This window comes from Phyllopteryx taeniolatus, chromosome 14 (genome assembly GCF_024500385.1).
Source record: "Phyllopteryx taeniolatus isolate TA_2022b chromosome 14, UOR_Ptae_1.2, whole genome shotgun sequence".
In the NCBI taxonomy this organism is placed as follows: domain Eukaryota; kingdom Metazoa; phylum Chordata; class Actinopteri; order Syngnathiformes; family Syngnathidae; genus Phyllopteryx; species Phyllopteryx taeniolatus.
The window spans coordinates 584,107-599,090 of NC_084515.1; the positions used below are offsets into that span (position 1 = coordinate 584,107).

The following is a 14,984-nucleotide window of genomic DNA, read 5'->3' on the forward strand; positions in this document are numbered from 1 at the left end:
TTCAAGGTGTGTGTCGCTTGTGCGTACGTAATAGTGTGTTTTGTGTGTCTCCGGTAGCTGCTTGTGCATGCATGTATTCAGGTTCAAGGCACCGTGGCGGCTTGTCCACGCTTACACTTTAAGACCGCAGGTGATGCCGCGGGCTGTTCCCCTCCCTCCCCCCCAAAAATCTGAATTCCTCCTCTACAACATTAAATTGACATACCCTCGTACTCTCCTACCACTCTCCTACCATACTTGACGAACCCTCATATCACAGATTACACTGGGTTTAAAAAAAAAAAAAAAAAAGTAGTTTGTCTTTGTTTTCAACTGATTTAGGACAATTTTGCTGAATGCTTGCTTTTCTTCAGGCCAGGTCTATATGCCAAGTTGTTAACAGTTTATTACTGTAAATTGAATAGTAGACATTGATTAAAGTAAGTACCTGTAAATTGTATGTTATGTCATCATTATTCAAAATTCAGGGAATGAACCTCTGTTTATTTGAATCTCTAAAACAAAAATAGCTGTATATGTAAACAAAAACATGGAGCCATAGTTCAAAAAGTTAACCCGATAGCGCAAAACCAATGTGATATTTGGACTAAAAAACCTTCAACAATGAATTTGTTGACCAGTGTGAATTATTGCATTTTAGCCTTAATTACACAAATATGTGACAATTACCATAAATAGGCAAAACTGTGGTGACTTGAGATATGCGTGACCCATCTTAGGTTTTTCAATACGAGCCATCTTAGTTTTTGGGGTTTTTTTTGGCTTTGACTTGCGAGCAAAATTTGCGATAGGTGTGCTGTATGTTGGCAGTGAATTCAACTCACTTCACAACAAGTAGCAGTTTGGTACATGGTGAACAATGTAATTAGAAGTTTATTGCCACTCCCAGTTGAAGTTTACTGTCAAACTAAACGTAAAACAAAGGGAATAGCAGGTCATGTATTTAAAACAACCACATAGTTTGACTTGAGAATAGTCTGTTTAGCATACTCTTGACAAACAATGCAAAACACCTTACACATGCTAACGAGTAATGTCAACATGGCGGTGTTATAACGCTTTAGGCAATGGTTATTTGAACCCAAAAGACAAGACAATATAGGAATTCTCTCTGGTGTATAGTATTTATCCTCTATGAAGAACAAATAATAATACTGTGGGTTACAGAGAAGCTGTGACCATCCCAATGTATATCCCCATGTCTGTAGCATACTCACGGAACGAATTAAACCCGTATCTCATGGCACTACTGTATATTGTTTGATTTCCCAATATGATTTTTTTATGATTAAAAAAATAACAGTGCCCACTGGCAAGGTTAGACTTTTTTTTAAATGTCGATGCAGAGGAGTGAGTGTGTGTAATTTGACATGCGAAGGCTGGTGCACACGTGACATGCACTTGACTTGTAGAATCAAATCATGTGTTGTTTACCTTCCTGCCCGAGTCTAGCCTCCCAAGGAGCCAATTTACAATCGCCAATGTTTGCATAAATCACACGTGTGACCGCGCACCCCCCATCCCACCTCCCCCATCCTCATTCCATCTTCAATCCCAGCCAAATTGGAGCAGCCGCCTGACGGAATCCAGACCTTCCCGCCGCTTAATTATCCGTCTGAATATGCAACACGCTGCACTGCGCTTGTCCGTGCTCCCTCGCCATACTAAATCGCACCCCCAGCACACCACCGACTCAAATCCTCCACCCCACACGGCTATTACCTCAGATGGCTAAATTCATTAACTACCTCATTTCAAGTCAAGAGCAACACACAGCGGCGCCTTGCAAAACCCTCAAACCTGACTTTTGCACCATACTATTAGGAACACCTCTCAGAATGATGCGGCACACCACTTTCAAAATACGGGGTATTCAATAATAAACATATTGTAGATGTAGATGACAGTGTCAATCAAAATGGAAAAACTATAAAGTCATTTTATTTAAAAAGTCAACAGGCTGGAGGTTCTCCCTCCCTGTGGTTGTCCCGCCGGATGGGCCTGACCTGCAGGAGCCATGCCTCTTAATCACTCACTTAGCACACACTCACACCATTCAGTGTAAATATTTGTTCACTTGTCACAGCCGGGCACACACACCTACTCAGGATTTCTTGGTTGGCTGGTGTGGGGTCGGGACAGTGCGGGTGTCAAGACTGGGTTCCAGTACGTCAGTGTTGTTTCCCGGTCTAGACGCCCTGCTCCTCCGCCCTGACTGCCCCCTGAGATTTTAATGCATTACACACACTCATCCATTTTTTTTAATGCACTACATACACCTATTTCTGGAGGACAGCCGGTTGTGGGTCGGGAGGGTTTGGCCGCAAGGCCATCCTCTCTGGCCACTCCAGATTTTAATGCACTACACCACACAAGGACCACTCGTACACTGGGTAGGGCCAATGACTGCCAGTCCGAGACCCTGCGGCCTCGTCCGGGTGGCTGGTTTTTGGGGCGCCTCGGTGGGGCTGGTGGACCACCCTGGGTCCCTCGGTGTGGGTGGTGTCCCGTGGATGATACATCCATCCATCCATTCTCTACCGCTTATCCGGGTCGGGTCGCGGGGGCAGTAGCTTCAGCAGGGACGCCCAGACTACCCTCTCCCCAGCCACTTCATCCAGCTCTTCCGGGGGGATCCCGAGGCGTTCCCAGGCCAGCCGAAGGATGTAGTCTCTCCAGCGCGTCCTGGGTCGTCCCCGGGGTCTCCTCCCGGTGGGACATGCCCGGAACACCTCACCAGGGAGGCGTCCGGGAGGCATCCGAATCAGATGCCCCAGCCACCTCATCTGGCTCCTCTCAATGCGGAGGAGTAGCGGCTCTACTCTGAGATCCTCCCGGATGACCGAGCTTCTCACCCTATCTCTAAGGGAGAGCCCGGACACCCTGCGGAGGAAACTCATTTCGGCCGCTTGTATCCGGGATCTTGTTCTTTCGGTCACGACCCACAGCTCATGACCATAGGTGAGGGTAGGAACGAAGATCGACCGGTAAATTGAGAGCTTCGCCTTTAGGCTTAGCTCTTTCTTTACCACAACGGACCGATACAAAGTCCGCATCACTGCAGACGCTGCACCGATCCGCCTGTCGATCTCCCGTTCCATTCTTCCCTCACTCGTGAACAAGACCCCAAGATACTTGAATTCCTCCACTTGGGGCAGGATCTCATCCCCGACCTGGAGATGGCATGCCACCCTTTCCCGACTGAGGACCATGGTCTCAGATTTGGAGGTGCTGATTCTCATCCCAGCCGCTTCACACTCTGCTGCGAACTGCTCCAATGAGAGTTGGAGGTCACGGCTTGATGAAGCCAACAGAACCACATCATCTGCAAAAAGCAGAGATGCAATACTGAGGCCACCAAACCGGACCCCCTCTACGCCTCGGCTGCGCCTAGAAATTCTGTCCATAAAAGTTATGAACAGAATCGGCGACAAAGGGCAGCCTTGGCGGAGTCCAACCCTCACCGGGAACGAGTCCGACTTACTGCCGGATATGCGGACCAAACTCTGACTCCGGTCGTACAGGGACCGAACAGCCCGTATCAGGGGGTTCGGTACCCCATACTCCCGAAGCACTCTCCACAGGACTCCCCGAGGGACACGGTCGAACGCCTTCTCCAAGTCCACAAAACACATGTAGACTGGTTGGGCGAACTCCCATGCACCCTCGAGGACCCTGCCGAGGGTGTAGAGCTGGTCCACTGTTCCACGGCCAGGACGAAAACCACACTGCTCCTCCTGAATCTGAGATTCGACTTCCCGACGGACCCTCCTCTCCAGCACCCCTGAATACACCTTACCAGGGAGGCTGAGCAGTGTGATCCCCCTGTAGTTGGAACACACCCTCCGGTCCCCCTTCTTAAAAAGGGGGACCACCACCCCAGTCTGCCAATCCAGAGGCACTGTCCCCGATGTCCACGCGATGTTGCAGAGGCGTGTCAACCAGGACAGCCCCACAACATCCAGAGCCTTTAGGAACTCCGGGCGAATCTCATCCACCCCCGGGGCCCTGCCACCGAGGAGCTTTTTAACTACCTCGGTGACCTCAAACCCAGAGATAGGAGAGCCCGCCTCAGAGAACCCACACTCTGCTTCCCCATGGGAAGGCGTGTCGGTGGAATTGAGGAGGTCTTCGAAGTATTCTCCCCACCGACTCACAACGTCCCGAGTCGAGGTCAGCAGCGCCCCATCCCCACTATACACAGTGTTGGTGGTGCACTGCTTTCCTCTCCTGGGACGTCGGATGGTGGACCAGAATTTCCTCGAAGCCGTCCGGAAGTCTTTCTCCATGGCCTCACCGAACTCCTCCCATGCCCGGGTTTTTGCTTCAGCGACCACCAGAGCTGCATTCCGCTTGGCCAGCCGGTACCCATCAGCTGCCTCAGGAGTCCCACAGGCCAAAAAGGCCCGATAGGACCCCTTCTTCAGCTTGACGGCATCCCTCACCGTTGGTGTCCACCAACGGGTTTGGGGATTGCCGCCACGACAGGCACCGACCACCTTACGGCCACAGCTCCGGTCGGCCGCCTCAGCAATGGAGGCGCGGAACATGGTCCACTCTGACTCGATGTCCCCCGCCTCCCCCGGAACATGAGCAAAGTTCTGTCGGAGGTGGGAGTTGAAACTTCTTCTGACAGGGGAAGATGCCGGTCCGACGTGGCAGGCCCAAACGTATTGTGAGGGTCTGCTGGGAACATCTGGCAGAATCGGAGCCAACTCACCATCGGAGCCAACTCACCACCAGGTGGTGATCAGTTGACAGCTCCGCCCCTCTCTTCACCCGAGTGTCCAAGACATGCGGCCGCAAGTCCGATGACACGACCACAAAGTCGATCATCGAACTGCGACCTAGGGTGTCCTGGTGCCAAGTGCACGTGTGGACACCCTTATGCTTGAACATGGTGTTCGTTATGGACAATCCGTGACGAGCACAGAAGTCCAATAACAGAACACCGCTTGGGTTCTGATCGGGGGGGCCGTTCCTCCCAATCGCGCCCTTCCAGGTCTCACTGTCATTGCCCACGTGAGCATTGAAGTCCCCCAACAGAACAATGGAGTCCCCAGCGGGAGCGCTCTCCAGCACCCCCTCCAAGGACTCCAAAAAGGGTGGGTACTCTGAACTGCTGTTTGGTGCATAGGCACAAACAACAGTCAGGACCCGTCCCCCCACCCGAAGGCGGAGGGAGGCTACCCTCTCGTCCACCGGGGTGAACCCCAACGTACAGGCGCCGAGCCGGGGGGCAATAAGTATACCCACACCTGCTCGGCGCCTCTCACCATGGGCAACTCCAGAGTGGAAGAGAGTCCAACCCCTCTCGAGATGACTGGTACCAGAGCCCCAGGTGTGTGTGGAGGCGAGTCCGACTATATCGAGTCGGAACTTCTCGACCTCACACACCAGCTCGGGCTCCTTCCCTGCCAGAGAGGTGACATTCCACGTCCCTAGAGCCAGCTTCTGTAGCCGGGGATCGGATCGCCAAGGTCACCACCTTCGGCCACCGCCCAGCTCACACTGCACCCGACCCCTATGGCCCCTCCCACAGGTGGTGAGCCCATGGGAAGGGGGACCCACGTTACCCATTCGGGCTGTGCCCGGCCGGGCCCCATGGGTGCAGGCCCGGCCACCAGGCGCTCGCCTTCGAGCCCCACCACCAGGCCTGGCTCCAGTGGGGGGCCCCGGTGGCCCGCGTCCGGGCAAGGGAAAACGAAGTCCATTGTTTGTCGTCATCATTAGGGGTCTTTGAGCCGTGCTTTGTCTGGTCCCTCACCTAGGACCTGTTTGTCATGGGTGACCCTGCCAGGGGCATAAAGCCCCAGACAACTTAGCTCCTAGGATCACTGGGACACACAAACCCTTCCACCACGACAAGGTGACGGCTCAAGGAGGGGTAATGATACATCCATCCATCCATTTTCTGAGCCGCTTCTCCTCACTAGCGTCGCGGGTGAGCTGGAGCCTATCCCAGCTATCATCGGGCAGGAGGTGGGGTACACCCTGAACTGGTTGCCAGTCAATTGCAGGGCACATACAAACAAACAACCATTCGCACTCACATTCACACCTACGGGCAATTTAGAGTCTCCAATTAATGCATGTTTTTGGGATCGTGGGAGGAAACCGGAGTGCCTGGAGAAAACCCATGCAGGCACGGGGAGAACATGCAAACTCCACACAGGCGGGGCCGGGGATTGAACCCCGCTTCTCAGAACTGTGAAGCTGATGCTCTAACCAGTCGGCCACCGTGCCGCTCTATTTATGATACAATAAGATAAAATCATTAACTGTTTTTTGTTTGATAGGAGGCACCAGGGGGTCCACTGGGACCTCAGCAAAGTGCCAACACTTTGTCTCTGGACGAGCACGAACGTCGTATCTCCCACTCCCTGTACGGCGCTCTGGAGGATCTGGATGACAACTTGATGCCCCGACAAGGAATGATGCCACGCACAGTTGGTAAGACCTTCGCTTATCAGAATCAGAATCATCTTTATTTGCCAAGTATGTCCAAAACACACAAGGAATTTGTCTCCGGTAGTTGGAGCCGCTCTAGTACAACAGACAGTCAATTTACAGAACACTTTGGCGACATAAAGACATTGACAAAAAACAATTGTGCAAAAAGATGCAGAGTCCTCGAGCACTTGGAGCAGTTCGAATGACTAATATTGCAATAGTCCGGTGCAATGACGATTGTGCAAAGGGCGCTGAGACTTCAAGGAGTGTATGCGGTTTAAAGTGACGAGTAGTGAGATAATCTGGGACAATGTTGGTTGTGCAAATGTTACAGATACTCTTCAATCAGTGTGCAAATGGAGCAGATCCTACTCTGGCATGAGTGGCCAGTATATGCAAATAGTGCAGCATGGCGAGACAACTACAGTGAGTGCACGAGTAATACATAATTGGCCCCACAGAAATGTAACAACGAACTCAAGTCAAAAAATTGCCAGCTTGTTGTAATGGAATTGTAGGTCAGGTGTTTAAGAAGTTGATTGCAAGAGGGAAGAAGCTGTTGGAATGTCTACTAGTTCTCGTTTGCATTGATCCGTAGCGCCTACCTGAGGGAAGGAGCTGGAAGAGCTGGTGACCGGGGTGCGGAGGGTCAGAGAGGATTTTGCACGCCCTTGTCTTAGTTCTGGCAGCATGCAAGTCCTCAAGGGTGGGTAGGGGGATACCGACAATCCTTTCAGCAGTTTTGATTGTCCGTTGCAGTCGGAGTTTTTTGTAGCAGTACCAAACCAGACTGTGATGGAAGAACACAGGACTGATTCGATGACCGCTGTGTAGAACTGTCTCAGCAGCTCCGGTGGCAGGCCGTGCTTTCTCAGAAGCCGCAGGAAGTACATCCTCTGCTGGGCCTTTTTGAGGACGGAGTTGATGTTGGTCGCCCACTTCAGGTCCTGAGAGATTGTAATTCCCAGGAACTTGAAGGTCTCGACGGTTGACACAAGGCAGCTGGACAACGTGAGGGGCAGCTGTGGCGAAGGATGCCTCCTGAAGTCCACGATCATCTCTACAGTCTTGAGCGTGTTCAGCTCCAGGTTGTGTCCTGACCTGCTGTGTCCTGCCTGTCAGAAAGCTGTAAATCCACTGGCAGATGGCAGGTGAGACGCTGAGCTGGAGAAGCTTGGATGAAAGGAGTTCAGGGATGATGGTGTTGAACGCTGAGCTGAAGTCCACGAACAGGATCCTCGCGTAGGTCCCTGCACTGTCGAGGTGTTCGAGGATGAAGTGCAGTCCCATGTTGACTGCATCATCCGCAGATCTGTTCGCTTGGTAGGCAAACTGCAGGGGGTCCAGCAGGGGACCTGTGACACTCTTGAGGTGGTCCAGCACGAGACGTTCAAAGGACTTCATGACCACAGATGTCAAAGCGACAGGCCTGTAGTCATTCAGACCCGAGATTGCAGGTTTCTTGGGGACTGGAATGATGGTGGAGCGTTTGAAACAGGATGGAACTTCGCACAGTTCCAGAGATCTGTTGAAGATCTGAGTGAAAACTGGAGCGAGCTGGTCCGCGCAGACTTTGAGACTTTGAGGCAGGATGGGGACACATGGTCCGGGCCTGCCGCTTTGTTAATCTTTTGTTGTTTGAAGATGCGTCTCACATCCTGTTCATGGATGGTTAACGCAGAGGTCAGAGGTGTGATTGTGGTCGGGGGTGCGGCCGGGTGGGTGTGTGGTGTGAAACTGTCCTTTTCAAATCTGCTGTAGAAGGTATTCAAGTCTTTGGCTAGTGTGCTATTGTTCTCAGCTTGGGGGGATCGTCGCTTGTAATTAGTCAGCGATTGGAATGCATGCCAGACTGATTTAAAGTCGTTTGCGCTAAACTTATTTTCCAACTTTGCTGCATAGATCCTCTTTGCAATGTTAATTTCTTTAGTCAGCTGGTTTCTAGCTCGATTATACAGGGCCCTGTCCCCGCTCTAATATGCGTCCTCCTTAGCTTGGCGAAGCTGCTTAAGTTTAGCAGTGAACCACGGCTTGTTGTTGTTGAATGTGCGAAATGATTTTGTTGGTACACAAACCTCTTCACAGAAACTGATATAAGATGTGACAGTGTCCGTATATTCATCCAGGCTGCAAGCTGAATTTTCAAAGACACTCCAGTCTGTGCAGTCTAAACAGCTTTGAAGTTCCATCTTTGCTTCATTGGTCCACTTTTTCACTGTTTTCACTGTAGGCTTCGCGCATTTAAGTTCTTGCCTGTACGTCGGTATTAAGTGAATTAAGCAGTGATCAGACGAGCCCAGGGCTGCACGAGGTATAGCACGGTATGCGTTTTTTACCGTAGTGTAGCAGTGGTCTAAAGTATTATTTTCCCTGGTAGGACAGTCGATGTGCTGCTTGTATTTAGGTAGTTCGTGGTTGAGTTTAGCTTTGTTAAAGTCCCTGAGAATAATGAGGGGTGAGTCCGGGTGTTTTTTTCAATTTCGTTGACTTGTTCGGCAAGCGTTAGCAATGGGGCGTTCGTGTTAGCTTGAGGCGGTATGTAGACTCCAGCCAGTATGTACGATGCGAACTCACGTGTATTATCTCACTGTTTCCACCAGGGAAAGCTCAGGTGGCATTTTGAAGCAGTTTCTGGACATTACATTATCATATGTGCTCATATTGACTAAACAGATGTGGAAAGCCCATATTGAGTGCCTGAATTTTAAAATTTCACTCAATGGGGTTTGTTTTACATTAGTTTTACGGGCGGCTGTGGCTCAGTAGGACACTGAACCCTAATTTGCTCCCAGTGGGCCTGGCAACGTCTTGCATGGCAGCAATCGCCCATTGGTGTATGAATGTGTGTGTGAGTGGGTGAATGTGACTGAGGCTTTGTAAACCGCTTTGGGCACTGTGATGGTGTAGATAAACCACTATATAAGTGCAGTCCATTTACCATTTTAAACAATTACTTGGCAAAAGAGAGCACTCTAACTTTGCCTTTTGCAGTGCCGTGAAAAAAGTATTGGCGCCCTTCTCAAACTCTTGTATTTTTGCATAGTTTCTAGGTTTGTGAATCTCTCGCATGAGGCATATTCGATACATATCTAGATACACAGGTAGTGATTCGATTCAAAAACAATATCTTGACAGGCGGAACGATTCGATTCAGTATGGAAGCGTTATGATTCTCGATTCGATTTAGTGCAGGAAAAATGTGACATATTGTGACATTGACACAATGTAACTGGTCGTGGAACAGTGGATCAGCTCTACACCCTTGGCAGGGTCCTTGAGGGTGCATGGGAGTTTTGTACGTGTATTTTGTGAACTTGGAGAACTTGTTCGACCGTGTCCCTCGGGGGGTTCTGTGGGTGTGCTTCGGGAGTATAGGGTACCGAACTCCCTGATACGGGCTGTTCGGTCGAAGTCAGAGTTTGGACCGCATATCCGGCAGTAAGTCGGGCTCGTTTCCGGTGAGGGTTGGACAAGGCTCCCCTTTGTCACCGATTCTGTTCATAACTTCTATGGACATAATTTCTCGGCGCAGCCGAGGCATAGAGGGGTCCGGTTTGGTGGCCTCAGTATTGCATCTCTGCTTTTTGCAGATTATGTGGTTCTGTTGGTTTCATCAAGCCGTGACCTCCAGCTCTCACTGGAGCAGTTCGCAGCAGTGTGAAGCGGCTGGGATGAGAATCAGCACCTCCAAATCTGAGACCATGGTCCTCAGTCGGAAAAAAGGGTGGAGTGCCCTCTCCAGGTCGGGGATGAGATCCTCCCCCAAGTGGAGGAGTTCAAGTATCTTGGGGTATTTTTCACGAGTGAGGGAAGAATGGAACGGGAGATCGACAGGCGGATCGGTGCAGCGTCTGCAGTGATGCGGACTTTGTATCGATCCGTTGTGGTAAAGAAGGAGCTAAGCCGAAAGGCGAAACTCTCGATTTACCGGTTGCTCTAAGTTTCTACCCTCACCTCTGGTCACAAGCTGTGGGTCGTGACCGAAAGAACAAGATCCCGGATACAAGCGGCCGAAATGAGTTTCCTCCGCAGGGTGTCCGGGCTCTCCCTTAGAGAGAGGGTGAGAAGCTCGGTCATGCAGGAGGATCTCAGAGTAGAGCCGCTGCTCCTCCACATCGAGAGGAGCTAGATGAGGTGGCTGGGGCATCTGATTCGGATGCCTCCCGGATGCCTCCCTGGTGAGGTGTTCCGGGCTGACCCAGGACACGCTGGAGAGACTACATCCTTCGGCTGGCCTGGGAAAGCCTCGGTATCCCCCCCGGAAGAGCTGGATGAAGTGGCTGGGGAGAGGGAAGTCTGGGCATCCCTGCTAAAGCTACTGCCCCCACGACTCGACCTCGGATAAGCAGTTTAAAATATACGAGAGTTTTTGTATAACCGAATATAGAATGAAAATAGATTTCTGGGGTATTTTTGGTGCATTGCACGCATATATTAGATGGAGAGAAGACCATTTTATGCAGAGTGTACTGAATAAAGTGTGTTCTATGAAGCACTTTATATGGTATAAGCTGTAGATTGGTGTTTTTGTCATTCTAAACGTATTGTTACAAATCTGTATCCAGTAGCTACGGTAAGCAGACATGGAGGGTACCACAGTACCAACACAAACGTATAACTGGACCGCGAGGTTTAGTTTGCTGAGTTACAGCCCAAGGATATTGGAGAGATGTGCATACCTTTGCCATATTGTCTGCATGTTTACAATCTGCGCCGCACATTTCGCCGCTGGCCCCGGTGTCGATGGCGAACTTGATATAAGGTAGGTAAACGTGACTTTGCAGTCAATGTTTACAACTCCTGGGAGAACGTTACTTTGCTATCCCTGTGACCACGAAAGTTGTTTAACTACTGAAAAGGTATTTGATGTTGAAATAGTGACGCTACGGAGAAATGTAGTTAAACTAGTAGTGTCACGAGTATCCACCATTGTTTGGTTGTAAACATAACGTTACCTGCAGAGGACAGAGCGAGACCTCTCGCCCTTGTTTTACGAGATGAAAACCATAAAGCCTCAGGCAGCCAGTTCCTTGTGATCCACAGCCCTACAACCAATGTATCCAAGGATTTTATTTCAACAACAACTGAAATAAAGCATTTTCTGTAACTGGCAATGAATCTTTCACATCACTGTGGAGATATTTTGGTCCACAGTTCCTTGCAGAATTGTTTGAATTCAGAAGAAAATTGATGGTTTTCAAGCATGAATGGCCTTTTTGCGGTCATGACACTACTTTTCAATCGGATTCAAGTCTGGACTTTGACTAGGCCACTCCAAAACCTTAATTCTAAAAACAAATTTTAAAGCCATTCAGAAGTTGACTTGCTGGTGTCTTTTGGATATGCTGCAGAACCCAAGTGCGCTTCAGCTTGAGGTCACAAACTGGTGGCTGAACATTCTCCTTCTGGATTTTCTGTTAAAGAGCAGAATTCATGGTTGCATCAATGACAGCACCCGGTCCTGAAGGAGCAAAGCAGCCCAAGACCATCACACTAGCACCACCATGTTTGACTGTTGGTATGATGTTTTTTTTTCTGAAATGCTGTGCTACATTTACGCCAGATGTAACGAGACACACACTTTCAAAAAAGATCAACTTTCATCTCATCAGTCCATATAATATTCTCCTGAAAGTCTTTTTTTTTTGTTGTTTTTTGTTTTTTTGGCAAAAGTAAGACAAGCATTTATGTTCTTTTTGGTCAGCGGTGGTTTTCGCCTTGGAACTCTGCCATCGATACCATTTTTACCCAGTCTCTTCCTTATTGTTGTGTCATGAACACTGACTTTAACTGAAGCAAGGGAGGCGTGAAGTTCTTGAGAAGTTGTCCTGAGTTCCTTTGTGGCCTCCTGGATGAGTCATTGCTGTTCTCTTGGTGTAATCTTTGTAGGCTGGCCACTCCTGGGAAGGTTCACCACTGTTCCATGTTTTCTCCATGTGAGGATAATGGCTCTCCCTATGGTTCGCTGGAATACTAAAGCTTTAGGAATGGCTTTTGTAATACTTTCCAGACTGATAAATGTCCATCCATCCATCCATTTTCTTTACCACTTATCCCCACTAGGGTCGCGGGCTGCTGGAGCCTATCCCAGCTATCTTCAGGCGGGAGGCGGGGTACACCCTGAACCGGTTGCCAGCCATTCGCACTCACGTTCACACCTACGGGCAATTTAGAGTCTTCAATCAACCTAGCACGGATGTTTTTGGGATGTGGGAGGAAACCGGACTGTCCGGAGAAAACCAACGCAGGCACGGGGAGAACATGCAAACTCCACACAGGCGGGGCCGGGATTTGAACTGTCAGAACCTCAGAATTGTGAGACAGATGTGCTAACCAGTCGGACACCGTGCCCCCTGATAAATGTCAATTACTTTATTTCTCGACTGTTCTGGAATTTCTTTGGAACGTGTCATTTTGTTGCAGGTTTTTTTTTTTTTTATTATTATTATTTTTTTCTTCAGATCTTTTGTCTGACTTGATTTTGGGACAGATTCTGTTTATGTAATTTTTTGATGGAACAGGTCTGGAGTTAATAAGGCCTGGATGTGATCAGTGACAATAAAAATTGTAGCCACAATTTATGATTTAACAAGGGTGCTAATTACTTTTTTCATACAGGGCCAGGTAACTTTCAATATTTATTTTTTCCTTCATAAATGAAATCACTATTTAAAAACAGCATTTTAGGTTCACTTGGGTTATATTTGTCTTTATACATTTGTTTGATGATTGAAACATTAAAGTGGGGAAACTATGCAAAATATATAAGAATTTGAGAAGGGGGCCAATACTTTTTCAACTCCACTCTTTATTCATCCCATCAGGAAGCTTAGTACCCCAACACAAGAATGCCCAAAAGTGCTCTTTGTACAGCTTTGCCATTGAAGTAGCACACCAGGAAGCTTGGCAATCTTAACAAGGGTACTTTGTCTAGCTCTACCCTTTAGGTACTCTAACACAAGGTGCCAAAAAGTGCTTTGTCTATCTTCGACCTTTTGGTAACTCACCATTGAGCTTGGTGCCAAAAAGAGCACTGTGTCTTTTGCCATGTCGGTATTCTGACACAAGGGTACCAAAAAGTGCACTTTGTGTATCTCAGCCCTGTGCCTCACCACTGTGCTTGATGCCAAGAAGTGCACTCTGTCTCGTGCAACCCTTTAGCTACAACATCAGGAAGCTTTGTACTCTGACAGAACGGTGCCATGAAATTAGTACATGAAAAACATCAACAGAGCAAACTGTCATTAAAAAACGTCAAAGGCGAAACTTTGTGTTTTTGTAGTACTCCCTCCTGGCGACCGATCATCAATATGTCAGCTCTGTTTTCATGCAAATTGCTCGTCGTTTCACACGTTGAATGTAAACAACAGAAAATCAAATGTGGATGACAGAAAGTGTTATTAAGTGGCGTTCGCTCATGCTTGACAAACGAGTAAGAGGACAGGATGGGGACCGCTCGGTTCACTGTTTCCACAGCAACAAGTGTAGACCACATAGAAAGGTGGTGCTAGATATCTGTCTTTACAAGAATAAAATCACCTAAAGGCTACTTTGGACCTTCAAAGTAAAAGTCCTCACATCTTAAGATGCAGACTACTGCTCGCTGTCTTCACACTCCTTCAGCGCCAAAGACCTTTTTTTTTTTTCTTCCCTTTTTCACACTTACGACTGCAAGTAGCCCAAAAAAAAAAAAAAAAAGGCTCTGTAGCAGGCATGAAAAGCCTGGATGCCAGATAAGGCCACCAAGACATTTATATATTTCCAAGAGGAGAAGCTCAAAAAATGGAGGCAGAGTTCTTTTTCTCCTCAAGACTGGAACATTTTTTAGCAAAGACAGAGCCACAAAAAAGTTAAAAAGGAATTACAAAGTGAGTTTTTATTCTGTCGCTTCTTGGATTCAAAAGATGAGAAGCAAAGCAGCGTTAAATTGACTTTTCCTGTATGTTTCCGCTTTCTCCATATTTGACTAAGACCGCCCCCTTTCCTCTGATTGGTTACCGCCGTGTAGAAGACCCACTTGTGAGAACACACGTGTTTATGTTGACAGCGCTTGCTCGGGAGCCGAAAGGGAAGACTTGAGATCTTCGCTCGTGCTGTAGATAAGCTTGAAATTCGAATGACCTGATTTCAGCCCTCTCAGCAGCAAATCTTCTGGAACACGGGAATGTGTGGACGATTTTAATTCATATTTCACATGTTTAATGTACTGAGGCACCATAGAGACAATATTACATCCCAAATACTAGAAAAAGTTGGTTTGGCAAAATATGTCCCTTTTAAATGGAGTGAATCATCGTACATCCTAATTGGAGTAAATCGCATCATAATTGATCACATTGCAATTAATTGCATAGTAATTGGAGTTAATCGGCTCTTAATCGGAGTGAATCACGTCCAATTTTAAGTAAATCGTATTGTAATTGGGATTGAATTGTATCGTAATTGGAGTGTATGACATCTTGATTGAAGTAAATTGAGTGAATCGTATCACATCGCAATTTGAGGGAATGGCGTTGAAATTGGAGTCACTG

At 48.4% G+C, this 14,984-nt stretch overlaps 1 protein-coding gene across 13 annotated transcripts in view; it reads left to right on the plus strand.

Moving 5' to 3' along the window:
* The window catches only part of LOC133489491 (partitioning defective 3 homolog), a 268,623-nt gene that overhangs the window by 172,629 nt on the left and 81,010 nt on the right, over positions 1-14,984 (plus strand). For all 13 annotated transcript variants that reach the window (XM_061798629.1, XM_061798633.1, XM_061798626.1 and 10 more), the window contains one exon: positions 6,300-6,453. In XM_061798629.1, the coding sequence (XP_061654613.1) occupies positions 6,300-6,453 (154 nt within the window). The remainder of the gene's footprint in view (positions 1-6,299; positions 6,454-14,984) is intronic.